The 24,354-nt window shown below is 53.2% G+C and overlaps 10 protein-coding genes across 10 annotated transcripts; 5 read left to right on the top strand and 5 right to left on the bottom strand.

Moving 5' to 3' along the window:
- Nucleotides 1-173: 173 nt before the first annotated feature.
- Nucleotides 174-869, top strand: BDV59DRAFT_198943 (M24 family metallopeptidase; the record flags this gene model as incomplete). Its single annotated transcript, XM_073693253.1, has 1 exon — nucleotides 174-869. One exon carries the CDS (start codon nucleotides 174-176, stop codon nucleotides 867-869), a length of 696 nt encoding a protein of 231 aa, XP_073551346.1.
- Nucleotides 870-1,009: 140 nt separating this feature from the next.
- On the bottom strand, nucleotides 1,010-1,989 carry BDV59DRAFT_109317 (ankyrin repeat-containing protein ANK1). Its single transcript, XM_073686580.1, has 2 exons — nucleotides 1,691-1,989; nucleotides 1,010-1,641 (listed from the first exon to the last, which is right to left on the bottom strand). Exons 1-2 carry the CDS (start codon nucleotides 1,700-1,702, stop codon nucleotides 1,087-1,089), a joined length of 567 nt encoding a protein of 188 aa, XP_073551345.1. The 5' UTR covers nucleotides 1,703-1,989; the 3' UTR covers nucleotides 1,010-1,086.
- Nucleotides 1,990-2,189: 200 nt separating this feature from the next.
- BDV59DRAFT_171011 (DNA-directed RNA polymerase III core subunit RPC11) lies at nucleotides 2,190-3,357 on the top strand. Its single transcript, XM_073688507.1, has 4 exons — nucleotides 2,190-2,355; nucleotides 2,419-2,628; nucleotides 2,701-2,795; nucleotides 2,862-3,357. Exons 1-4 carry the CDS (start codon nucleotides 2,343-2,345, stop codon nucleotides 2,895-2,897), a joined length of 354 nt encoding a protein of 117 aa, XP_073551344.1. The 5' UTR covers nucleotides 2,190-2,342; the 3' UTR covers nucleotides 2,898-3,357.
- Nucleotides 3,358-4,033: 676 nt separating this feature from the next.
- BDV59DRAFT_171007 (translation elongation factor EF-1 alpha) lies at nucleotides 4,034-5,963 on the top strand. The gene is made up of 5 exons (XM_073688506.1): nucleotides 4,034-4,136; nucleotides 4,225-4,295; nucleotides 4,364-4,561; nucleotides 4,623-5,631; nucleotides 5,703-5,963. Exons 1-5 carry the CDS (start codon nucleotides 4,132-4,134, stop codon nucleotides 5,800-5,802), a joined length of 1,383 nt encoding a protein of 460 aa, XP_073551343.1. The 5' UTR covers nucleotides 4,034-4,131; the 3' UTR covers nucleotides 5,803-5,963.
- Nucleotides 5,964-8,238: 2,275 nt separating this feature from the next.
- On the top strand, nucleotides 8,239-11,364 carry BDV59DRAFT_198939 (uncharacterized protein; the record flags this gene model as incomplete). The annotated part of the gene is made up of 1 exon (XM_073693252.1): nucleotides 8,239-11,364. One exon carries the CDS (start codon nucleotides 8,239-8,241, stop codon nucleotides 11,362-11,364), a length of 3,126 nt encoding a protein of 1,041 aa, XP_073551342.1.
- Nucleotides 11,365-11,463: 99 nt separating this feature from the next.
- BDV59DRAFT_108947 (MAGE domain-containing protein) lies at nucleotides 11,464-13,129 on the bottom strand. The gene is made up of 3 exons (XM_073686578.1): nucleotides 12,918-13,129; nucleotides 12,473-12,869; nucleotides 11,464-12,394 (listed from the first exon to the last, which is right to left on the bottom strand). The coding sequence occupies exons 1-3, from the start codon at nucleotides 12,942-12,944 to the stop codon at nucleotides 11,775-11,777; spliced, it is 1,044 nt and encodes a 347-aa protein (XP_073551341.1). The 5' UTR covers nucleotides 12,945-13,129; the 3' UTR covers nucleotides 11,464-11,774.
- A 185-nt stretch (nucleotides 13,130-13,314) lies between these two features.
- BDV59DRAFT_198937 (putative pathogenesis associated protein Cap20) lies at nucleotides 13,315-13,945 on the bottom strand (the record flags this gene model as incomplete). The annotated part of the gene is made up of 2 exons (XM_073693251.1): nucleotides 13,315-13,818; nucleotides 13,871-13,945. The coding sequence occupies 2 exons, from the start codon at nucleotides 13,943-13,945 to the stop codon at nucleotides 13,315-13,317; spliced, it is 579 nt and encodes a 192-aa protein (XP_073551340.1).
- A 2,008-nt stretch (nucleotides 13,946-15,953) lies between these two features.
- On the bottom strand, nucleotides 15,954-17,224 carry BDV59DRAFT_108944 (60S ribosomal eL27 domain-containing protein). Its single transcript, XM_073686577.1, has 4 exons — nucleotides 16,946-17,224; nucleotides 16,813-16,868; nucleotides 16,308-16,644; nucleotides 15,954-16,253 (listed from the first exon to the last, which is right to left on the bottom strand). Exons 1-4 carry the CDS (start codon nucleotides 17,160-17,162, stop codon nucleotides 16,246-16,248), a joined length of 618 nt encoding a protein of 205 aa, XP_073551339.1. The 5' UTR covers nucleotides 17,163-17,224; the 3' UTR covers nucleotides 15,954-16,245.
- On the bottom strand, nucleotides 17,189-17,712 carry BDV59DRAFT_109124 (uncharacterized protein). Its single transcript, XM_073686579.1, has 2 exons — nucleotides 17,653-17,712; nucleotides 17,189-17,601 (listed from the first exon to the last, which is right to left on the bottom strand). The coding sequence occupies exon 2, from the start codon at nucleotides 17,499-17,501 to the stop codon at nucleotides 17,259-17,261; it is 243 nt and encodes an 80-aa protein (XP_073551338.1). The 5' UTR covers nucleotides 17,502-17,601; nucleotides 17,653-17,712; the 3' UTR covers nucleotides 17,189-17,258.
- Nucleotides 17,713-17,747: 35 nt separating this feature from the next.
- BDV59DRAFT_191151 (uncharacterized protein) lies at nucleotides 17,748-24,251 on the top strand (the record flags this gene model as incomplete). Its single annotated transcript, XM_073691856.1, has 2 exons — nucleotides 17,748-17,815; nucleotides 17,924-24,251. 2 exons carry the CDS (start codon nucleotides 17,748-17,750, stop codon nucleotides 24,249-24,251), a joined length of 6,396 nt encoding a protein of 2,131 aa, XP_073551337.1.
- Between the last annotated feature and the right edge of the window lie 103 nt (nucleotides 24,252-24,354).

The raw sequence follows: 24,354 nt of genomic DNA, 5'->3' as shown, positions 1-24,354 counted from the left end.
CCCACTCGGAGCCATGCCCGAGGTCGACGCCCTTCGGAATGACAGACAGGATAAACCCATAAGCGGGGTAAGATGCGGACAAGATGATCGGGGTTATAAGAGGAGGTGGAGGTTACGATAATCTCCCATCAATCCAACCTCCCACCATCCATCCCCATACGAATAGTCCCATAATGTCAACACAAGCCGACGAAGACGCCCGCGCCGCCTACCTTCGCGATGCAGAGACAAAGGCCATCCAGCTCTTCGAAGAAATCGAGCGGGACCTCGTCCGGCCCGGCATCAGCGAAAAGACATTAAGCGACGAGATCCACGAACTCGGCGCCAAACGTCACAATGTGCGAACGCACTGGCACAAACGGTTGATCCGAAGTGGACCCAACACGCTGCGACCCTTTGTCGAGAACCCCCCGGACCGGATCATCCAGCCCGACGACATCCTGGTCGTCGATCTCGGCCCCGTGTTCGAAGAATGGGAGGCGGACTTTGGCCGGACGTTTGTCCTCGGAGACGACCCACACAAGAAACGGCTTCGGGATGCGCTCGAGCCGGTGTGGAAGACAGTCAAGGCGCGGTTCCACGAGGACCCGGATATCACGGGCGAGGGGTTGTACGAGATCGCGTGCGACGTGGCCCGGCAGGAGGGCTTGGTGTTCGGAGCCCATATTGCGGGCCATATTGTTGGGTCGTTCCCGCATGAGCGCATCCCGAACGACAAGACTGCTCTCTACATCACGAAGGGGAACAAGGAACGCATGAACGTTCCCGGTCGTGATGGGTTTAAGCGGCATTGGATTTTGGAGATACATCTCCATGATCCTGAGCGGCCAATCGGCGCTTTCTACGAGCAGCTTTTGACTGTGGATTGATACGGGTTGCTAGGTAGATCGAACCCGGCCGGTAGAAGCAGACTGGTATCTAGAATCATTAGACGACCGCCTACAGGAGGCAGGGCAGTATAGTATGGAACGTCCGGCGTACATTGAGACAAATCTATTTATAGGATGTGCAAAAGCATATGCATATCGTCAGTCGTGTATCTATCAGGGCAGAGCAAAAGTAAGGCTACCGGGGGCGTCCACGGCCCTACTCGCTGTCACTCGCGCTGCCATTCGCCGAGTCATTGTCTCCGTCATCCCTCAGTCCCTCGGCGAGGACGTACTCGGTTTGCTGGAGCGTACTCTTGATCTCGTCGTTGTTGTAGACCAGGTCTGCGGGTTTTTGACCGTGCTTGTTCCTGACGCGCGGGTCGCACCCGGCCTCGCACATCATCTTGATCATCTCCAGACCTAGCTCGCTGTCCTTCTCATTCGCAAAGCGTACGGCAACGTGGAGAGGGGTGTCTTTATCGAGGCGGGTGAGAGGGTCGCATTCGAAGAATTGGATATCAAAGAGAGAGTCCATCGTGTCATCTATGGTGGCGGTCAGCACAGCAGGGAAGCATGCTGGTGCAGATGACCTACAGCTGCCGTATTGGGCACAGATATGAAGGGCATGGTTGCCCATCGAATCCGTGACACCGTTGAAGAACTCAGCGACCTTTTCGTTCGAGTCGTCACCGAATGATTCTAGCACTTGCTCTACCAGATGAGGTTGGTCTCGACGACAAGCCTCCACGATTAGTTCGCGAGGCGAGGCACCCTATAGAGTCAGTACTCAGGTCGCGCGGCAGCATAGAGCCTCGACTTACTTCGTCTGCCATGGCCGGTGGTAGTTGTGAACAAGGTAAGTCAGATAGAGAGAAACCCTGAGCGGTGGATAAGTGGATCGTTCTAAAGCAGCCAAAACGTTTGTCGTAGAGACGTACTGAGGGACAGGGACCGGCACTATCGCGGAGATGGTATAGCGGGGATTCCGGAACAAAGAACTGGAGATGGTCAGTTTATGCGGAGCGAAGGAGAAAGCAAGCTGATGCGGTACAGCCTGTCGGAGAGCCCAGAATCATGAACTCGCCAGGATTCCAGCAGAATGGGGTAGCTCACTCACAGGAATCTCTTCAAGTTGGCCTCATTACACTGCCTCCTGAGCCCCCGCAGACCAAATACACTGTCGCGGGATGTCCGGACAATCCGTTGCTCCGTTCCGGATCCTCGAGGTTCCGCCCAGTCGGCGCGCGGCAAGGAGCCGCGCGGCAAGCGGCTTTTTCTCTCCGCCAACGACATCGTCGGTTGATAAGCCCGTCATTATCGCATGCCTTGCTGCGGGACGTTAGCAGGAGGACGAGATTCCAGGCTGCAAGGAGAATTTTTTATGGAGAAGATTTGTCGTGAAATAAGCACCTTAAAAGTTATTTGAATCAAACTGTTGTCCCTCATTCTTCTACTCTCCGCAGGCCTCTCACCATGCCTTTGACCTGTGAGTTTCGGCTCAGTCCCTTGATCTCTTCGTCGCAGGACCGTGCTGACCTTGTCGTTCTAGTCTGTCCGAATTGCAGCAATGCCTTGACGATTTCCCGTGGTGATCCCACCTCCAGATACCCTCTCGGGGTGAATCGCTTCGAATGCCGGACGTGCCCGTACCAATACAACCTGGAACAAAGCTACTTTGAGAAGACGCCGATGAAGCAGAAGGAGGTGGAAGACGTCTTTGGCGGCAAAGAGGAGTTTGCCAATGCCGACAGCATGGCCAGTACGTTTGGTTCCTCTACGACGACTTTCACACTGTGGTGACTCCAGAGACTGACGAACGTGTTTCTTCCAGCGCAATGCCCCGCAGAGAACTGCAACGGCGACCGTGCATACTTCTTCCAGCTGCAGATTCGAAGTGCAGACGAACCGATGACTACATTCTTGAAGGTACGTGCTTTCTCCCGTCGACGCGGGCGGTGCGTTTTGCCTTGCATGCTGATTCCAGGTGGACAGTGTACGACATGCGGTGCGCGGTGGAGAGAAAACTGAGCGGTCCCTACGTGTTTACCAGGCGAATGCGGTACTGATACGGATTATTTGGTGATTCTTATGGTTTTGGATAATGTCATATGTGGTCGTGTTGGGTGTCATGATAGGATCAGGATTGCCCGCTTAGCTTCTAGATACCCCTCAATGGTTAAATCATGTTTACAGTTTTTGGCGGTCACCAGCTATGTCAGATCGACCTAAGCCCAAAAAAAATTTTTTCTTAGCGGCGGAAGGATAATCATGGATTTTGGATTGGGCGAAACCATGGTAGCTTGTGCGTCTCTCCCGAACCTGAAAATTTTTACATTAGTCTGGAGGGGCAACGATGCTGTAGATACCGCCATTGCACTGGTGGAAGATAATACACATCGTCCTATCACCATAGTGACTGTCATGCAAATGAACTGATCCCACTTATACTCCGTGCAATAATTGATCAATAAAATCCAGTAGAATCTCCTGGTGGACTCCTCGGCGTACGCAGCAGTACAGATCCTGTACATCAAAGCATGTGGGCCCGGCGGCGCCACTCTGACCGTGCCACAGCTGTTTTGGGCCATGGCCGCTAACGGACGAATCACAACGGTGGTCGACCGCGGGGTTCCGATGCAAACATATCCAACACTGATAGAGAAAATTCCAACCCACCCCTCGTAGTCCACTTTTTTTCCTGCGTTGATGCCCAGGGGGCAGTCCAACGAGGGATTTCTCGGGGGATGCTCCGGACTACGTCGTGGGATCACATAATGCCATACCACAATGGACCGAGTATGGAAAAATCTGAATGCGGTGGGGGAACCATGGACACGAGCAGAGCCCGCCCAAGACCAGTGGCAGCCCAAGGCGGGCCAGGCTGGTTGGAACGCTTGAAGATTCTGCGTAGTGAGGTGGGGCCCAGTGCCCCTCCATGTCCAATGACACCACCATCACCGGCGGCGGCTCGCCAAAGGGTTTGAGCCCGCCCGCTTAGTCGTAGGCTCGCTTGCCCCTCCATATAAGGATTTCCCCTCCTCCCCCTCCCACAGATTTTTTTTTTCCTTTCCCTCCTCGTCCGCATCAGTACGTATATCTTCCCCTATCTCCATCCTCTTCCTTCATCTTTCTTCATCCTCTCTCTAACCTTCTCCCTTGCTCAGCACCTCTACGCGTTCTGCCGTAGTATCTGAGCAATTCCACAGAATCTTTTCTAGTATCTTACAAAGAACTACAAAAGTTCATCGTTTCATCCGTCACCATGGGGTAAGTTGACCATCCGGCAGAGTTTTTCTTGCATCTCGTCCTCCTTCATCCGGACTTTTCAATGGACCTGGCTAACGGCTTCCCACAGTAAGGAAGACAAGACTCACATCAACATCGTCGTTATCGGCCACGTCGATTCCGGCAAGTCGACCACCACTGGTAAGCCTCCCATCCCACCTCCCGCGCCCGCTGCCGTCTCCCACCATCATACTCATTCCCTCCGATAGGTCACCTCATCTACAAGTGCGGTGGTATCGACCAGCGTACCATTGAGAAGTTCGAGAAGGAAGCCGCCGAGCTCGGTAAGGGTTCCTTCAAGTACGCTTGGGTTCTTGACAAGCTCAAGTCCGAGCGTGAGCGTGGTATCACCATCGACATTGCCCTCTGGAAGTTCCAGACCTCCAAGTATGAGGTCACTGTCATTGGTACGTTGTCGTTCCCCCCGTCTCTTCCCTCCAGGGAACCCCCTTCATTAACCCGCCGCAGATGCCCCCGGTCACCGTGACTTCATCAAGAACATGATCACTGGTACCTCCCAGGCTGACTGCGCTATCCTCATCATTGCCTCCGGTACTGGTGAGTTCGAGGCTGGTATCTCCAAGGATGGCCAGACTCGTGAGCACGCTCTGCTTGCCTTCACCCTCGGTGTCCGTCAGCTCATTGTTGCCCTCAACAAGATGGACACCTGCAAGTGGTCTGAGGACCGTTACAACGAAATCGTGAAGGAGACCTCCAACTTCATCAAGAAGGTCGGCTACAACCCCAAGGGTGTCCCCTTCGTCCCCATCTCCGGTTTCAACGGTGACAACATGCTTGAGCCTTCCGACAACTGCCCCTGGTACAAGGGCTGGGAGAAGGAGGGCAAGTCCGGCAAGGTCACCGGTAAGACTCTCCTCGAGGCCATCGACGCCATCGAGCCCCCCGTCCGTCCGGCCAACAAGCCCCTCCGTCTTCCCCTCCAGGATGTCTACAAGATCTCTGGTATCGGAACTGTCCCCGTCGGCCGTGTCGAGACCGGCAAGATCGTTCCCGGCATGGTTGTCACCTTCGCTCCTTCCAACGTCACCACTGAAGTGAAGTCCGTTGAGATGCACCACCAGCAGCTCAAGGAGGGTCTCCCCGGTGACAACGTCGGTTTCAACGTCAAGAACGTCTCCGTCAAGGAGGTCCGTCGTGGTAACGTCGCTTCCGACTCCAAGAACGACCCCGCCGCTGGCTGTGCCTCTTTCACCGCCCAGGTCATCGTCCTGAACCACCCCGGTCAGGTCGGCGCTGGCTACGCCCCCGTCCTGGACTGCCACACCGCTCACATTGCTTGCAAGTTCGCTGAGCTCCAGGAGAAGATTGACCGCCGTACCGGAAAGTCGGTTGAGTCTAGCCCCAAGTTCATCAAGTCTGGTGATGCTGCCATCGTCAAGATGATCCCCTCCAAGCCCATGTGTGTCGAGTCCTTCACCGAGTACCCCCCTCTCGGTCGTTTCGCCGTCCGTGACATGTAAGTACCCCATCGCGTGACCCTTTCCCGATCTCCTCTTTTTGGATCATCGTGCTAATATATTCCAACAGGCGCCAGACTGTTGCCGTCGGTGTCATTAAGGCCGTTGAGAAGTCTGCTGGCGGTGCCGGTAAGGTCACCAAGGCCGCCCAGAAGGCTGGCAAGAAATAAGTGCATAGCACCATGTTTTCATGAGATTAGGACACGGAATAATGGACTTAGACCGTCTGTAGCTAAAATAGCTGAAAATATTTTCGATGAACGTGATGACTATGGTTCAATTTATTCCTTCAAGCCGGTGTAGACGTTTTTTGGTCGCTCCGCAGATGAAGTCGTAGACGTATTGTGCGTGTTGGTCCCCTCAGGTCGCAATTCGACTTGGGAATTTCCAACTCAACTTTCTACTCGTATTCTTCAAGCCCCTTCATGAAAGGTCGTCAGCATCGGTTCGACTTGATATCTTTCCATTCGACATCTCCATCAAGAGACTTCTTGTCCACAAACATGTTTTCAGTGCGGGGGCTAATTGTGCATCATTCCGGTCCCAATATGCGTTTGCGCTTCAAGGTACATCCCGAGATCGACGACTGACATCCAACAACTGCCATCAGTTAACTACCTATGTCTGCAAACCCAGACAGTTCTCGTCTCATATTCAATCACCCTTCCAGATGTCTATCACTCCAGAATACCAATCTAGATCTTCCTCCCTAGCGGCTTATCCAAATATATATCTGGCCCACATGATTTTCTCGCCAGACCAGGACTCCTTCAGGCTTAGACTATTCTTAGCTAACAAAGTTAAGCAAAGAGAAGACTGAGAGTGGTACCAAATAAACTTTCAAGGATGTCTTCAAGGTGGTATGCTAAATATAACGGCTTTAGGATCCCCATCGAACTCGCAGCAGCTCCAAAGAGACTACAGATTGGGTGCTTATCTAGATTGCGTTGTTCGACCTGAGTGCGGGATTCTGCGATAGAATTTACGCAAAAGAAAAGCGGAAGCGATGAACGATGTTATAGCCATGATTGGCGACCAAGGTAGGTTGGGGAAGAAGGGAGGACTGGAGGCTCCTACCAAGCGCATCTCTCAGGATGCGCTGGTTTACACAGAGAGTATCTGGTAGGTCTGAGAAAGTGGTGCGAAGGGGCTGCCACGCAGAGATAGACCCACAGCATTGATTGAGGCCATCACAGGTTCGCGATCTCTGTGGAGTGGTCTGTGCAGAAGAGAATAAAACAATAGGATAGAGGGAACATGGATATTGCTAACAGAGGGTGTCAGTGTATCAAGGTAACAAGCCCACCTTAGGTGCCAACTGACATCTGCCCGTTTCGAGTTTCATGCAGCCTCGCGCACTGATATTATGCGGGTGTCACGTACACAACAGAAACCCCCACCAATTGGAGATATCGTTAACTAACAGGAAGTAGATGAACGCTGTGCAAGAAATGCAAGAATCTAAAGAAGGTAGCGCATATCTTCAGATTGCTTCTAAATTTTGAAGTAGTAGTCTACATCATTCGGGCGAGAGATCCACCAATCTAGTCGAACGTATTAAATAACGATTGCATGACAACAACCATATCCCTGCTTCTTTGAGAAGGTAATTAGAACTTGTATAGAGTCCTTTCCAATCTGCAAACCACCTTCATGTATAGATATGAGCCCTGAGTAATTCAGTATACCTCGTGAACCCTCACAGACTGTACCTCCCTACCTTAACAAGGGGATCTACACTTTGCCAACTGTCCTTTGGTTGCCTTACTATCCTCCAGAGATCGTTCGCCAAGGTGATATTCGTTAGAAGCACGAGAAGCCGTTTAAAGCAAACAGGCTGCCTCAGAATGACCGAAAACGTTAGACGCTACACAGCCTGACCGATACAACAGATTTAACCTGGACTTCATCTCATCCCATGTCTTCTTCGGCAGGGGCCACTATATTGATGAGCATTCAAGCACTGAAGCAGGATCGACACGGTGGGCTGAGGAACAGCCTTCGTGGTTGGCGCGAAGACATGTACTTCGGGATCTGGAAAGCCGGCATCTGCTTTACTGTAAGCCATCTTTGTCTCCGATTGATTCAATTTCCAAAGCAGACATCAAGGATGCATTGTGACGGATTCTAGAGACACTAGAGAAACCCTATACCGCATATTAGCGGCATCGCAGTGAAGTGTATGCTAATCATAATCATGGCTCTTGAGTTGATTCAGGCGAATATGGTTGGATGGCTTTCAGACCTTAACTTCCAAAGATGGACCCGTGCGTCCTCAAAGCCACTTTTCATCGTCATCCTTTCCCTTAGGAGTGAGGTACTTGTAGGTGTGGAAATGATACTGGCGTGGCAAATGCTGGCTTGAGAGTTAGCGACATTGCTTCCCTCTTTCGCTGCAAGATGACGATGTGATGTAGTAGCAGAGCCCAAGCCAGACACCGACGTGAACAGGAAGGAGAGAGTCTAGATGGGTATATGAGCCACCCTGTTCCCTCTCCCTTCTCAATATTTGAAGCTGTATCTCTGATCTTCATATTGAATATCACAAAAGGTGATCGACTCCCTTGCTGCAACTGGCAACTACCATAACCCCCGGAAGATCAATAATGGAAGCGATTCTTGTTCGAATGGCTAATGCGGCACCCAATTCCACAGCGGTTGTGGATGGTGACCGCAACGTTAGCTACCGGGAATTGATTGCGCGGGCCGACGTGCTGACCGATCCCCTTCTCCAGCAGTCTTTAGTGCCAGAAAAGCCCGTCTGCATTCTGGCCGACGCTGGACTCCCTCAGGCCATGGCGCAGATCGCAATCCTTCGCGCAGGAGGGAGCTGTGTGCCCATCGATCCGGCTGTGCCTGCGGATCGCCTCAAGCAGATGCTGGAAGACTTGGACACCACGCATCTCATTGCTGGCAAAGCTCATCTCCATCGCGCACCGCATCTCCATGCCATCGTCGTTGAATCCGCACTGGACGCACAGATCGTCCTGGATATGGATGCCGAGATTACCGTACGGGCAGGCCGTCCAGACTCTCATCGCAGCCACATCATGTTTACTTCTGGCTCCACCGGCCGTCCTAAGCCTATCCAGGTCCTCGGTAGCGCCCTCCTCCACGCTTTTGACAACTTCCACTTTGGGCCGCAGGGTCCCTCAGACCGGATGACAGCGCTTATCACTCCCGGATTCGACCTGTCCGTCTGCGAGATGTGGAAAGCACTGCTGGTGGGGGCGACTATTGTTGGAGTTCCTAGCCTGGTGCGTGCTGATCCACCAGCTCTGCAGCATTTTGTGCGCGAGCAAAGAATAACCGCCATGATTGTGCCCACGGCCCTGTTCCACGTCATTGCACTAACCGCACCCTCCACTTTTGGCGGACTGCGTCATGTCGTGGTCGGGGGCGAGGCAGTCAGCTCCAACGCCATGCGCAAAGTATTCGAGACTGCCCCCCCGGAAAATCTATGGAATGGATATGGCCCTGCAGAGGCAACCATCTATGTGACGATGATTCGGATCAATGAAGCAGAGGTTCGACACTCCCGTATAAGTATCGGGCGACCTGTTGGAGATACGAGAATTTATCTCTTGGACGATGACCTCAAACCCATTATCGAGCCAGGGCACGTTGGGGAGATCTGTATTGCGGGACCTCAGGTGTCACCGGGATATCTGAACCGGCCTGAAGAAAAAGTGAGCAGATTCATTCGCGTAGATGCAGACTCTTTAGGTGTCTCGTCTGAAGAATCAATCCGTCTCTATCGATCCGGTGATCTCGCTCGGTGGAGAGACAACAGCGGGGCACTGGAATACATTGGCCGTGCTGATGATCAGGTCAAGATCTCGGGATATAGGGTGGAGTTGGGTGACATTGCAGGTTGCCTTGAAAACCATCCCGAGGTCCACACGTGCGTGGTCAAGTATATACGAGAAGACGACGATGTCGACTATTTGGAAGCATATGTAGTCCCGGCCAACTGGGATAGTCAGGTTCGATCGGACACGTTGATCGATTGGATGAAAGCGAAGCTGCCATCCTACATGGTGCCAAGGACAATATACAAGAGGCAAAACATGCCCTTATCTCCGAATGGAAAGGTCGATAGAGAAAAGCTTCGTCCAGACAATAGTGAAGAGCTGCCATCTAATAGCAAGGAACAAAGTTATCGGCAGAACGATCGACTTGCGACGAAAACAGTCAATGGCAGTCATGAGACGGACGATCTAGTCCATTGGCTTGCATCAACCCTTCAACATTACCTTCTTAGATCAGATCTTACTCCGGCTGATAACTTCTTCTCCCATGGACTTTCCTCTCTCCAGGCCGCTCGACTGATCGGAAAGATCAGACAGGATCGCGGATATACCATCACCCTGGCCGAGCTGCACCAAAACCCGACGGTCGAGCAACTTGCAGGGTTTCTGGCTAGTCCGGCTGATAACAGTGAAGGGTGCCTAGAGGAAAGATGCCTGCAGGATTGCAAATACCTGGACCCTCACCTTCTGCCCCCTGACTGGCAGGCAGAAGGCGAAGGTCGCGTCTTCCTCACCGGTGCCACCGGCTTCCTAGGAGCGCATATCCTGCATCAGCTCCTAGCTATGCCATCGGTCCAGAAGGTCGCCTGCCTTGCGCGAAACTGGGCCAACCTCAGTGCCAGCGCTCGGATTCAGCACACGCTGGAGAAATATAATCTCTGGGACGGTCGGCTGGAAATCACCCAGAAGATCATGGTTCTGCAGGGTGATATGACAGACGACACCCTTGGGCTGGGGGAGGAGAAATATAAATGGCTCACCAACTGGGCGAGCGTTATCTTTCACGTCGGTGCACGGGTGAACTGGTGCGAGCCGTATGAAACGCACTATGCGCCGAATATCGTGGGCACACGGAACATCATCCGGACCGCAAAGTTGGGCCGTCACAAGGCTCTGCACTATGTCTCCTCGATTGACGTCTGGACCGTCACTGGATTCATCAACAAGGTGGATCGCGTGTATGAAGACGAGCCAATTATGCCCCATCTAAATGCAGTCCCGTATGATACAGGATACTCGGCAAGTCAATTCGTGGCTGATGGGATCGTTCAACGAGCGCGCGCCGGAGGTCTACCGACTACTATTTACAGGCCTGGGTTCATAATTGGCCACAGTAAAAACGCCATTGCCAATGAGAAAGATTATTTCTCCCGGCTGATCGCGGGCAGCATCCAATGCGGGTATTTTCCTCGTCTTCCCGACCAGCGTCTGGAGTATGTGACGGTCGACTATGTCGCTGAGGCTATTTTGCATATTGCATCCAGTCGGGAGAATATCGGTCGAGCATACCATATTGTCCCCCCGGATAGGTCCCAGTCTGTCGACTACGATCAGAAGTACAAGATGCTGTGCGAGATCGGATTCTCCGTGAAGATGGTCGACTACAAAGAATGGGTGGAAAAGGTCCGCAACGCACCCGAAAATGCACTGGAATCTATGATGCCGTTACTTGAGGAGCCTGTTTACGAGGACTTGAGCCGGCTGCAGACAAGCAGAAACACGCCTGTATACGACCCAACAAACACGGCATGGGCGTTACAAGACCGACCAGATATCAAGTACATTGCTCTAAATGCACCTTTGCTAAAGCGGTTCATTTGCAACTGGGCGAAACGGGGATACTATGGTCTTGAACATCATTGCAATGGGTGCTTGGAGACAGAAGTGAGTAGACAAAGCACTGGGCAGAATGGACTTTGATGTTTCTCGAATATGGTCTGAACTTAGACTTCCAGCTCTGTTGGTCGACGAAAACTGTAGGTCTATCGTTAGGAACCAAAGGGAGCAGGTCTAAAGACTGTCGTCATTGCATTGCCGAGGTGCTGTTTCCACTAGCTTTGAATGCCCTTGAACCACTGCCATTGATTCTAACATAAAGCGACTACAATCAATTCCTTCAAAGCCGACATGACTGTACTCGTAGTCACGCTGGAAATCTGACACAGAAGGGAAGTGCTGTTCCCATAGAAAATTGAATGCTTCAACAGAGGGACAGACAGGATTTGTGGATACTCCGAGGGTACTGGGGAAGGACAATTCATTGTAGTGTGGGTATCATAAGCTTCTTATTTCGGACATCACCCTGCTCTATCAGCATAAGGTCGTTGGGTTTAATCTTCATCAGACTCTGTCTGCTGTCGAGTTTGTCTCTGCGGCCGCCTCTCATCACCGTCTGCATCGCCAGCATCGCTGGCTTCGCCTTCCTCTGTCCTCGGAGCCTCTCGTTTAGTAATCCCAAGGCTCCGCGCCAGGCGTAGTTCGAATTCGTTCGATATTTCTCTTTCAGCAGCCGTCATGTCCTTGTCCTCCACCGCCGCCTGTCGACCATACACTTCGCGAGCTAGACCAGCGACACCCTGCGCGCCAACTTCGATCTTCCCCCGAGGCCCAACCATATACTCAATGACTTCCTCCCCGCTGTCCATCTCTCGGTTCCGCACCAAGTATCCCTCCTTACACAGTCGCTGGAGGAAGCGGTCGGTGCGATCAATCGGGGTGTAGGTGTCGGTGTTGGTGCGTTGCAGGTATCGGTCGAGCTTCTGTTCCGGCAGAGAGCCTCCATTCAACAGAATCAAAGCAATGATAAAGGTATACAATCCGGTGTATGCGCCCTCCATTGGCGCTCGCGTCGGCGGTAGGATCTCGGTCTTGCGGTAGGCGGCCGGTAACGTGCTCGTCAGGATCCATGATTTGTTCGAATTCGACGAGGGTTTCTCCACTCGTTGCGCGGCTGCAACACCCGTCAGTCAACGATCCAACACCATTCACACACGAACACTGCGATATACAGCCATGCAATCGCACTCACCCCGGCGCTGATGAATGGTCACTTTCTCCCGTCCCGGCAACTCCGTCATCTCCATCCCGAATTTACTCCGGAGGGCATTCTGCGCCGCCTCAAAGACAGCCTTGAACTGTCGACTGCCCTGTTCGCCCAGCACCTTGGTGCTGATGTCGGTGCGACGGATGGGGAGGCGCGAGTATTCGCTGGAGAGGGCCAGTCGCACCAGTTTTTTGACCATCACGTCTGTGCTGCTTGGGGCGTGTGTTTCGCTGGATTCGGAGGAGGAATCAGCGGAGGACTCTGCGTCGGATGGGGACGCTTCGGTGCGTCGGCGTTGGCGACGGGCGTCATTCTCCTGTTTTGGGGGTGTGTCGTGGGCGCTGGCGTCGTCGCTTTCGCTTTGGGGTTCAAGAGCGGGATCCTGGGGGGGAGTTGTTAGATGGGTTGTTGGGGAGGGAGGGAGGCATACCGCTCGGCGTTTCCGGATGAGAGGCATGATGTTGAGAGTTGGGAAAGATATCGGAGGTCGAAAGTGGTTTCGATTAAGCTCGACGCGATACGCGCTTGTGGGTCGAGCGGCTTTACCCGGATTTGGTAATCACATGCCGTGCATCACATGTCAACTATGTGTCGATCATACAGTATCAGAGACATCAAAAACATTTACGCAGCTAGGCTTAGGGGAGTTCCTCCGTAGTGTAGTGAAATCTTGTTAGATTGGCGATCACAGTGTATTCATTAAATCGAACTGGACAGAACTCCGGCTTACTGAACTGAAACGAAACGACCCAGACAGCTTTCTAGATACAAGAGCAGAGAAAGAAGAGGTAAAAAGAGAAAAGACAGTTTCCGCTGAAATACGCACTCTAGTTTTCATTCTTGTCAGCGACCGCAGCGACAGCGACGGCATCCTTCACGTTCTCCTTCTGAGCGTAGAGGAACGAGTTGACGAGGCCCATCATCTCCTGCGACAAGACGAGGCCGGTGACAATGCACGCCTTGCCGGTGGTGACGACGCCGTTCCCGCCGACCTTCTTATACTCAGAGCCGTAGGTGTCGAAGACGTGGTTTCGGACATCGGTGATGAGCCGCAGCGGGGAGGTCGCGCTGTCATAGAGGGTGCCCCGGAGCTTCTGCGTGTCCTCCTTGAGGAGCGGGAACTTCGAGTCGACCTTGGTCAAGCCCTGATCGCCCAGATCGTCGACGCGGGCGAGATATGGCGAGACGTAGCCGTAAGTCTTTTCGATGTAGGGGAAGAAGGGTTTGGCGTAGTTGTAGCCCTGGTCGGCGTACTGCAGCGACTTGGCGCCGTACTTGTTGTTTTTGAAGGTGGAGATGGAGTCGGAGACGACGGGGTAGGAGGTGAGGTGCTGGAGAGGGTCAGAAGGAGGCGGGTTGAGAGGTCAGAGAAAGGAAGCGTACATCGAAGAAGTGAGAATACACCTTCTCACCGTTGACGACGGGTTCGCCCATTTTCTCGGGTTCTGCGTGAGGCATGAGGATCTAAAAGACAGCAATATGTGAGAGGGAGAGAACAGAAGAAGCGAGGAGGAAGAGGGAAGAAATCACATACCTATTGAGCTGGAGGGAGAAAAGGCTAGGTCGAGGGGGGGAGACCACGCATCCGGAGAACGACACAACAGTGAACCGTAGTTGAGGCGCCGCGAAGGTTCAGGCTTGAACAGTCGATGGACAGGCAAGGAATGCGTCTTGCCTTTTATTTTCCTGCGTTGGATCTACCCAGGATGGATTTTCTTGAATTTTTGGATTTTTTTTTTTCTAAATTTTCCTAATTCCCTGCTTGTCTCGTCTACATCTCCCAGGCAGCATGTGAAAGCGGGCCCTCGACGCTTGGGAGGGGCGACCGTTGCGAATGGCGGACTGATAGGCTGGAATTCACCCAGCTCTAGTTACATGGGCCTCATCAATCATCATCTATCAAACCCACCGCCATCATCCTTTTCTCATCGGGCTGGAACCTCGTCGATCCCATCTGCTGGATAAACCCCCCTCCAGAGAGCTTCCGTCCATAGGAAGCGAACTGTATCGAAAATCGACAGGGGGAGACAAACAGGACGGGATCACGGAATGTAGCAAACTAGTCATGGAACGTTCAGTCCTTCCCCCTGGTGCCACCCAACTATATCCCCTGTCGCCTGCTTCATCAACGTTTCGTCCAAGGAGAGGGGGTTGCGATAAGCTAAGGAAATGACATGATTCGAAGGGATTGCGCTATCTCAGTGGCAACGCATCGTCGACATCAGGGAGGAGAGGATTAAAATTCACCTTCCCTGCCGTCCGCTGGATGGAGAGATGAATCCGGAAAGGCGAAGGTTTGCAAGGTCCCATCATGCTCCGACATGTGATTGCGGGTCCAGCATGTCGTAGTTGTTGACAGTCAATCATCCCATCGACATCATGATGGTTAACAGGACCGCCATTGACTGATCACTGGAGAGTGACACCAATCTTCCCCTCATCGTGGAATGGTCATACCTCCGTCGACCCTAATCTCTCGCTTTGTTCGGCTCTTATCATCAATTCGAAGGAAATCTAGGCTGATCGTTGCGCCGGGGCCTCGTCAAATCGTTCCCTAGTCCGATATGCCCGTTGGCCTGAGCGTCTGAGCGTCTACCTCTAACCAACAACGGTCGATGCTGATCGCCCGAGGAGTTGACATTCTTCGTTCCTCGTCTTTAGCGCCCTCACTTGCATCGTACTTTCTTAGCGTCGGACGAGAAACGTCAAGACAGCTCCAGCTACACTCATCTCACCACTGATGCCACGAGACTAGACTCGTATCACCGGAGACTCCCCGTGCAACATGCCTGGGTTACCACCAGAGCCCAGATATATATCCACAAAATCGTAGAGAGAATATATATATATATATTTATCCGGCGAGATATGCTCCAGCGCCCCGAACTCAATTCCCTCCCCGGCTTACTCTCTAAGAAAATCTACCATATGCTTGGAATGAGCACAGACAGGAACCCTGCCTCAAGTCACCGGGTGGAGCATACTGTGAGTCGAGGATCCCAGCGGAGCCCGACGTACGTACGTAAACCAGAAGCAGGATCTCACGTACCCTGTCAACTAGTGAGAGGCTAATCGGCAATGGCATGCTGTCATGCTGGGTGCATGGGTGCATGGGGGCAGGGCGTACCCCCACTCGTGCATCGCCTGTCACTCGGCCCTCGTGCATCGGCCGGGCCAGTCCCTGTCTTACGAGGATCCCTCCGCCTTTCGGAATGCAGCGGCTACTGAGATGGGAACGTGGACTGGGAATTTCCGCTATTCGGCTATCATCCATCGTGTTCGATGCGGAGATGGAGACAGTGATGCGGGGATTGCAGCACCAACACGCACGAGGGTGTATTGGGTTCCGGGAAGGGATTGCGGGATAGATTGCACAATATCATCGCAGAGCATCGACAACCGAAGGACGTGTAGGACTGAGCGGGATGATTGTACGGTGATGACAAGTAGATCGAACTGTTTGTTAGTATCCAGTAAGGCCGCCCATGCACCAAGATTCGGACAAAAAGAAATTTTGAATTTGTTCATATTTCCATTTCGTTTCAAGGACGCCAGGTCTGATTGGCCTCCATCAATAGAAAACGGCCAAGTCCTGGACTTGTACATCGATACATTCCCAATTCTTCCTCCAGCGATGGTATACTTTCGGCGATCGTCCCATGCTCATGAACCGAGTGTCTTCGATGCGTTTTTTTCCCTTTGCCTTCTCTAAGACCTTGCGCGCTCAAACGACAAAACGCCCCATAAAAATACCCCGTTTAGAAACCTGTGAACACGTCAGCGGGTGAGCCCATGCGGGAACCATCGGAGGGATACGCACGCAGAGGAGTGAAGAACCAACGGTTCTTGCCGCTGGTGTAGCGGTCCTCCAGAGCCTTCTTGATGGTCTTCTTGGCGTCCTCGCGCTGGGAGACCTCCTTGAAAGTGTCGGCGGAAACAGCACCCTTGAGACCCTCGAGCTCAAGAGTGTAGCGAGTGGGCATCAAGTGGTTGTAGTTGACAACCTTGATGAAGGGCTTGATGCGGCTGCGCTTCTCGACCGTCTTCTTACCCATGCGGCGGGTGACCTTCAGGGGGTAACGCTCAATGCCGGCGACGATGGCATAGGGGAAGGGGTGCGCCTTGGAGCCGTTGTCGTTGGGCTGGACAATGACGACCTGTAACCGAACCTGTCAGCATTCCGTCCGGGATACCTTTTCCCATTCGCCTTGAAATTCCCAACACGCCCGCACGTCCTCGCTCCCATCTCGTCCTTCGCCGTTCAATTTCCAAAACATAAATTCGCATCCTCCGCTCGCTGGGAAATAGAAACTGGCTTGTCGTACCTTCTTACCGGCGTAACGGCCACGGGTGATGATGGCCACACGGCCCACTTTCATGACTGTCGCAACATCCTGTCAGCATGGTTCTCGAGATCGAAAGAAATTAATCGTAGATGGGAAGCGACGGGGTACTCACACTTCATTGTGAAAGTCCCGGTGAGCGGCAGCAGGGGTCGATGGGGTGGTTGTCGGATGTGCTTCGTCGAGGAAATGAGGTTCTCCGCGCTCGACGGTCTTTTTTTCGCTTGGGAAGTGCACGGGAGAGGGTTCAGGGCAAGCCGATTTGTGTGCGGGCGGCTGATTGGTTGACTTACCGACGGGCGCACTAGTCCTGTCTCGGGTAGAATCTCCATCGGGCCTAGCGCGAGAGAGCCCGGAGGAACTATCCGTTCCGGCGGATGACGTTGTCGCTCACCGCCTCTGGGTTTGTTTACGGGACAACCGAGTTGCTATGGACGCCGGCTTGATGTGTACGCTGCGCATTGGACCGGCCCACGATCCATGCCCCATGAGCTACCACTTCTCGCCGTCCATCTCCACCCGGTGTTTTTCGATCGACTACTTAATTCATTTCTATATCGTCCCGTGGTTCGTGTCGGACTGACTCTGCTTTCATCACCTCCTCGTCGGCTTGGATCTCGCTGTTGCGTCCGTGTGTTTCGTTGCCCTTGATTCCCCCCTTCCCCGTTCATCTTCCGTTCTTCTATAGCAAGCGCATTGTTTCCTCTTTTGTTCTGTTCTTGGATTCCTCCTTTGCTCCTCCTTGTTTCGTTTGTCACGATTTGATATGCCCTTACGATTCTAAGCCGACGATCATTCTTCTGCCCATTCCAACATACATACCGCTGCGCCTACTTCTCTCAAAGTCTGATCCGATCCCCCGACGATACTCTGCCTGTCGCATCTCCACCTGAAAGACAACGACCTCACTTGAGATCATGTCCTCCCACGCGCGAGAAGGCTCTCGCGACAGGGAACTAGTCCTTCGAAACCAATCCGTGCCCATGTATGTCCACCGCGCCCTCATCTGATCCTTCATCTTCTTCTTCTTGTTTACCGCAACCATGGACTGTCTTCGACTAACTTCACGACGTTGGAAACGAAGGTGGGATAGTTCGGACCCCGAACGAGCACCCCCGCCGCTCCCCATGAACCCGGGATCTGCATCCACGAGCCCTGCCACCACGAGAACCAATGTGTCTCCGGGTATCCAGGCTGTGGCCGCCAACTTCACTGAAAGAAACCGTGACAATGCGCCCAGTCCCTACACGACGAACCCGATGCCGCCAAAGTCATCGCCGGAGAAGTCGTTGATCAGAGGCCAATTCCACAAGCGGATGCAGTCGCTACAGAATACCGACACTCGGTCCGAGTTCCTGAATTACCTGGAGAGCAAGTCCCCAGAACGATCTAAGCGTGCGTCAATTCTGGAACCAACCTCCTCCAAACAAGAAGAGAAGAACCAGACCAAGTCGACTCCGACGGCGACCCCGACCCCGGAAAACGGAGATGCGGAACGGGATCTCCCCAACCTGTACATTGCGAACCGTTATCTATCCAAACCCATCCTTGGCGAAAGCACGCCTCCATCTGCCACAATGTTGGCCCTTCAGAACATGCAGTTGCCCCGCGACAGCGACTCGCATGCGAAGAACCAGGACTCGGATCCCTTCACCGACCCTCACCCCTCCACGAACAACTACGGGTTTGAATCTCTATCCAGCCAGATCCACAGCCTTACCGACATCGCCAGCAACCTGCAACGCGAGATGGCTCAATTGAGCCGACGAAGCAAAGACAACGCCACCGATCTCGTCAGCCTCAAGGCAGCCACCAACGCACGAGATGAAGATATCCGCAAAAGCCTCCGTGAGCTGTCATCCAGTCTAGCGGCGAAGTTCCTAGAATCTGATGCTGCCACAAGGTGGGATTTCGGTCCTCTTCTCGGCTCTGAGAGTGGTATTAACAACCAGGAACCGGATAGCTCTCCGAACTCAAAGAAGACTCATCCTGCACCCCGCATCCCTAGCCCTAACCCTTTTGCTGCAGCGATTGAACGAGAACTCTGCGGCTCTCCCGCTCCTATATCCGATGGCTCGGCCAGTATCGCGCTGCTGGAGAAGGTACTCCGGGAGATGGCGACGAAAGAAGGCCAGGAGAAACTGGTCGAATTAGTAGACGAAATCAAGGCGAGACCAAAGTCCGATACCTCGACGAAAGAAGTTGACAGCAAGACCATGAAGATGCTGGAAGAGATCCTTAACTTGGTCAAGGAGGACTCGAGTAACAAGGCTCTGGTACGTTCACGAGGTGCTCCCAGCTCCAGTCATGCTCCCCCCAAGAAAGACATGGACCTTAGCGCCCCCCGAACAAGATCGTTCGACCCCGAACATGTGTATGCACCAGACATGGAAGTCATGCACAGCAGTAATGGCAGGGCCGCAGACCGATCTCTGGTCCCTGTGGAGGGTCAGATCACGGACGAAATGCTCTCCATCATGAAACGGGTGAAGAACAGCGTGATCGAAGGTGGTGGCATGACAAATGAGGTGAAAGCCCTTGTCCGCGAACTGCGTGGTGAGGTCTTGGGAATGGGCCGAAACCTCGCTCGACAGTTCGAGGACCTCGGCGCCGCCCGAGCTATTGAGGCCAACAAACCGCTGCCTCCTCAGAAGGAGGAAATCTCAGCAATCGTCGAGCATAGTCTGTATGACCTCAGAGACCAACTACGTTCGATTATCACCGAGAACCGACGCCATTCCTCTGCTTTGTCCGAGTTCCGCGCTGCAATGGATAGCGCTCAAATCTACTCCATTGTCAAGAGAGCCGTCGACGATATCGACGTGTCACGGTTCCATCCTGAGCCCCGTGGTGTCGAGATGCACAAGGAGGAGATCTTGGAGACGGTACGGGAAGCCTGGGAGACATACAAACCCGAGATCGAATTACAGAATTTCGGCCTTGAAAGAGACGAGATCCTGGAATGTCTCTCAGAAGGCCTCAAGGCTTATCGACCTCAGCATGAGCAGGCCGTTACCTACGATCAAGTCCTTGCTGCCGTGCAGGCTGGCATGCAACAGTTTGAGCACCCACCGAGCATCACCAAGGACGAAATCGTACACACGATCCAAGAATGCCTCCAGAGTTATCAACCGGCTGCTCGTTCTTTGGAGCCGGAGCACTTGGGTGCTATTCGGGAAGAAGTACTGCAGGCAGTAACCGAATCAGTCACATCGCAGAGCGCCCTCAGCCGGGACACCGTCGACTCCGGAATAGGCCGTGAAGATATATTCAGTGCGGTATCAGACAGCATCGGGGCGCATTTATCGGCTGCCAAAGATATGGAGAAACCACACGTCACGAGGGATGAAGTCGTCAATGCGATCAATGATGCATTTTCCGCTCAGCAATCAGCTCTTACCACCAACATTCAGTCGTCAATATCTCGCGAAGAGATCCTTCATGCTATCGCAGAAGGACTCGAACAGCAGAACTCGATCACCCGGGAGGTTGAGCTGAATAAAGACGACCTTATGGAAGCAATTTCCGCGGGTCTGCACGAAGCCACCACCTCGGCAAACCATAACATTGGTGGTGAGGTGCTGGAGCGGCTGCATGAACATCTTGATGGTTTAAAAAATGATATCCGACAGAACTCTTCTGCAAACGAGAAAGACATCACTCAAGTGTTAGACGCTGTCAAGGACGGAATTGCCGTGGTACGCCAGGAGGTAGAAAGCTACACTGCCAACATTGCCGAAGCCTCAGGAAAACATGAGATCATGGATACTGTCAAGGAAGGATTCCGTCTACTTCAGGCCGATATGGAGAAGACGATCACTGAGACCGCCCTGTCAACGAGCCCCCGCGGGAACCCTGATACCCCTGAGTTGCTTGATGCTATGGAGAAGGAATTTGAGCACCTTCGGTCAACTATCAGCACCTTGCTCCTGCGGAATAACGTCTCTAATGAGAAGGATGAGATCTTGGACGCCATCCGCGATGTGTCGGAGAACCAAAGGCCTCTGAAGACAGCCGACATCGCTGGTATTATCAAGCAGGAGTTCGAGAGCCTGCGCGAATCGATGAGCATGAGCCTCGTTCCCACTGAGCAGAAAAGTGACAAGGATGATATCATCTCGGCCATTCGGGAGAATCTGGATTCCCTCCGCGATGAGAGCACTCATCCTAGGGATGGAGGCGAAAGCGTTTTCTCCGCTACCGGCGAGCTCCTCGATGCGTTTACTGATGGCGTTGGGACGATTCGCGACGACCTTGCGAAGCTTTTGGAGCAGACGACTGAAAATAACCACTTCGAGCTTCTGGATAGCCTGAAAGAGGGCCTTAGCAGTCTGAAGGCTGATGTGGAAATGCTTCGGCAATCCCAGAAAGACACTGAGCATGGCGATACAGCCAGGGGAGGCGAGCTCATGCTTGCTAATGAGTCAAATATTAGCACTGACATTGAAGGTTTGAAGACGCTCATCTCACAGCTTCAAGCCAAAGTCGACGCTATTGAGTCCACCCCACGCGCGGCGGAGACCCCCGAGGGTTCCCTCAAAAAGGAGCACATTGATGAAGTGCTGGCTGGCCTGCACGACCTTCAGGGCTCTGTGTCGGGAATAATCGCCCGCGATACTCCTACAGATGAGACAACGGCAAAGAAAGAGGATACTGATGCGATTGAAACTCTCCTCCGGAATACAAAGTCTCAGCTCGACCAAATGACCTTCCCTCCTGCGGACGAGATCGCGAAGGCAGACCAGATCGGCACGCTGGAGGTCCTGGTTATGGAAACCAAAGAAGCAGTGTCCCAGTTATCGTCCCGCGTAGAGTCGGATGGCCCTACGAAGTCCGACATTGGTACCTTGGAGACTTTGATGAAGGACATGTGGATTGCCCTTGACGAGTCAAAGGGGAAGGGGACGGAAGAAGAGACTGATGCCGAGAAGCTCGTCAAGTCGGACTTGCAGACAGTGGAGGCTATGATCTTCGAGGTCAAGACCCAGGTGGAGGAGCTCAAAATTCCGGACCCTGAAACCCTCCCGACTAAAACAGAACTCCAAGACCTTACTGCCCTTGTGACAGAATTCAAGGAAAAGGCCGAGGCAGAAAATGAATTGACTGCTCAGGGCTTTGAGGCACGAAAGGTTGAACACGCCGGCATCCATGAGAAGATCGAGGAGGCTAGGGCTGTGGTCGAAGGGCTTGGGGACGAGCTGAAGAGTAAGCTCGATGGAAGCAATGAGGGACTCGGTGAACTCAAGGAGCTACTTGAGGGACTAGCTGCATCGGCAGAGAATTTCACGACTGTTGAAAATGTCAACGAACTTACGGAACTCATTAATCGTGAGTTTGAGCGAGCACGGGGCGAACAGGATGCAGCGAAGCTGGAAACCGAGGAACGCGACGCCGCAGCTGTTGTCAAGCAAGATGAGGCCCGAGCTGCTATTATTGTCGAACTTGGATCCAAGATTGATGAGAAGGTTGGTGAAGTGATGTCCAAGTACGACGAAGTTCAGGCTGCGATAGATGCGAAGTTCTCCGAGACTGTGGAGAGAGACGACGCTCACTTGGAGGCGATCACGAACACAAAGAGCCTTGCGGAAGACATTAAACTCGTCATCGGCTCGATGGGTAACAGTGTCAACGAGGCCTGCGAGCGGATCAGTGTCGACACCAAGACCTTTTTCGAAAAGGTGGATGTGTCGTATAACAAGATGGAAGAGATGCACAACGAGGTCAAGACACAACAAGAGCAAGCTCGCTCTGACATTGAGCGCGCCGCCGCAGCTACCACCCGTGTCGAGAGCCAACTGCACGAGTTCCATCCTCAGGTCCTGGAGTCTATTCAAAAGATTCTTTCCATCGTTGGTGACCACTATGATCATGCGCAGCAGTCGACCCGGGATCTCAAGATGGACTTGTCTACCCTTCCTTCGACTCTTCCCCAGATGCTGCCTGCCTTGCCTCCTCCGGAGTCAGACAGGTACGATGATAGCCAGGTTCAGGAGAAGCTCAACAACCTTCTGGACCATGCCAAAGATAACAAGGTGCAAGAAGCACTGAGCATTCTGGTGGAACGTGTGACCAATGACCAGGTCCATGAGAAGCTTGATCAGCTTCTGAGCCATACTACGAGTACGAATGGCGAAATCTACGACAAGTTGAACGAGCTGCTCAACCATGCTACGAGCAACAACGGCCCTGTCCATGAAAAACTCGACACGCTTATCGATCACGCGAAGAATACGGACCAGTCTGTCCCGCAGATGATGAAACTTGACGAGATGCACAAAGACATCATGGAGACATCTCGCAAGATGAATGAGATGTTTGCCGCTCAGTCTGCCCTTGTTTCGGAGGAGAACGAACGCAGACGCAGGGAGGCTGAGGAGGCGGCGATCGCTCTGGAGCGGAGAAATGCGCAGAGAGATCAGGTAGAAGCCGAAATCGTCAATCTCAAGGAGGAGAAGGATTCGCTTCTGAAGATGATTCACAACCTCAAGTCTGAGAAGGAGGACCTTGTTAAGCAGAACACTAAGCTTAACAAGGAGGTCTCTGGGCTGGAGATGGCTCTCGAGCTTCGACAAGAGGAGATGCAGGTCATGGAGGACCGGGCGGACAGCTTGGAGAAGCGCATCCTGGAGGGTGTTCTTGATCACGCTCGCAGTGTCCTTCTCAGTCGCCCTAATGGGTTACCGGGGTTGAACATGAAGAAGGCGCGTGGCCGAGCCCGCGGCCCTCCTAGTGCTGCTAGCAATGCCAGCACGGCAAAGGAGTCTCGCAGCATCCTTGGTAGCAGTGTGGGAATGGCTCTGAAGAAGCGGTCGCAGGCTCCATCCCAACCGAACATTGGTATGCCGGCCAACGTGGGCAAGGAACGACGAATTCTCAGTCTCAGCCATGTGACGGGCAACCGGGGCGTGTCTGAGCGGCAGACTAGTGGCGCCAGTGGCTTCGCCAGTCTCAAACGGAGTCACTCAGTAAAGTCCAACTTTTCGGCCCGCAAGGCATCCTGGGGAGGCCGTAGTTCTGTTGCGAACAAGGAGAACGAGGCTTTCCCCGAGGAAGAGGAGAACGCAAGTGGAGATGAGAGTGACGCTGGCACAGAGCGACGGACCAGCTACACGGGTACTTACACCGATAGCATGGTGTATGGGACGGGAAGCGTGGTCTCCACTGATCGACGTGTCAGTGGCATGAGCTCCACCACCGCATCACGCTCTGTGGCGGGCACCCAGGACGACCACGGAGCAGAGGAGCGTGAGGACGGAGAATCTGATACGGATTCATCCGAGTTTGACGATGCTCAGACGACCAAGGCGGACGAACCGGAGGGTGACCAGCTTCAGCTTAACGAAGAGCAGTCAAAGATGGTGCTCTATGGGCAGCATAGTGACAGTGGACTGGGGGCAGAGATCATGAGTGCAGTTGATTAAGGGGGTGGGAGGGTGATGATGAGGCTCACGTGGGGGTTTGCCAACAGTGTGACCATGAGTGTTGGGGGATGGGGGAGAAAGATTTCTGTTCTTGTGTAGTTTC

The sequence above is a fragment of the Aspergillus ambiguus genome (genome assembly GCF_047715705.1).
Source record: "Aspergillus ambiguus strain CBS 117.58 unplaced genomic scaffold BDV59scaffold_4, whole genome shotgun sequence".
In the NCBI taxonomy this organism is placed as follows: Eukaryota; Fungi; Ascomycota; class Eurotiomycetes; order Eurotiales; family Aspergillaceae; genus Aspergillus; species Aspergillus ambiguus.
Note: the sequence above shows the minus strand (reverse complement) of the source record. Positions and strands in the feature narration are given on the sequence as shown.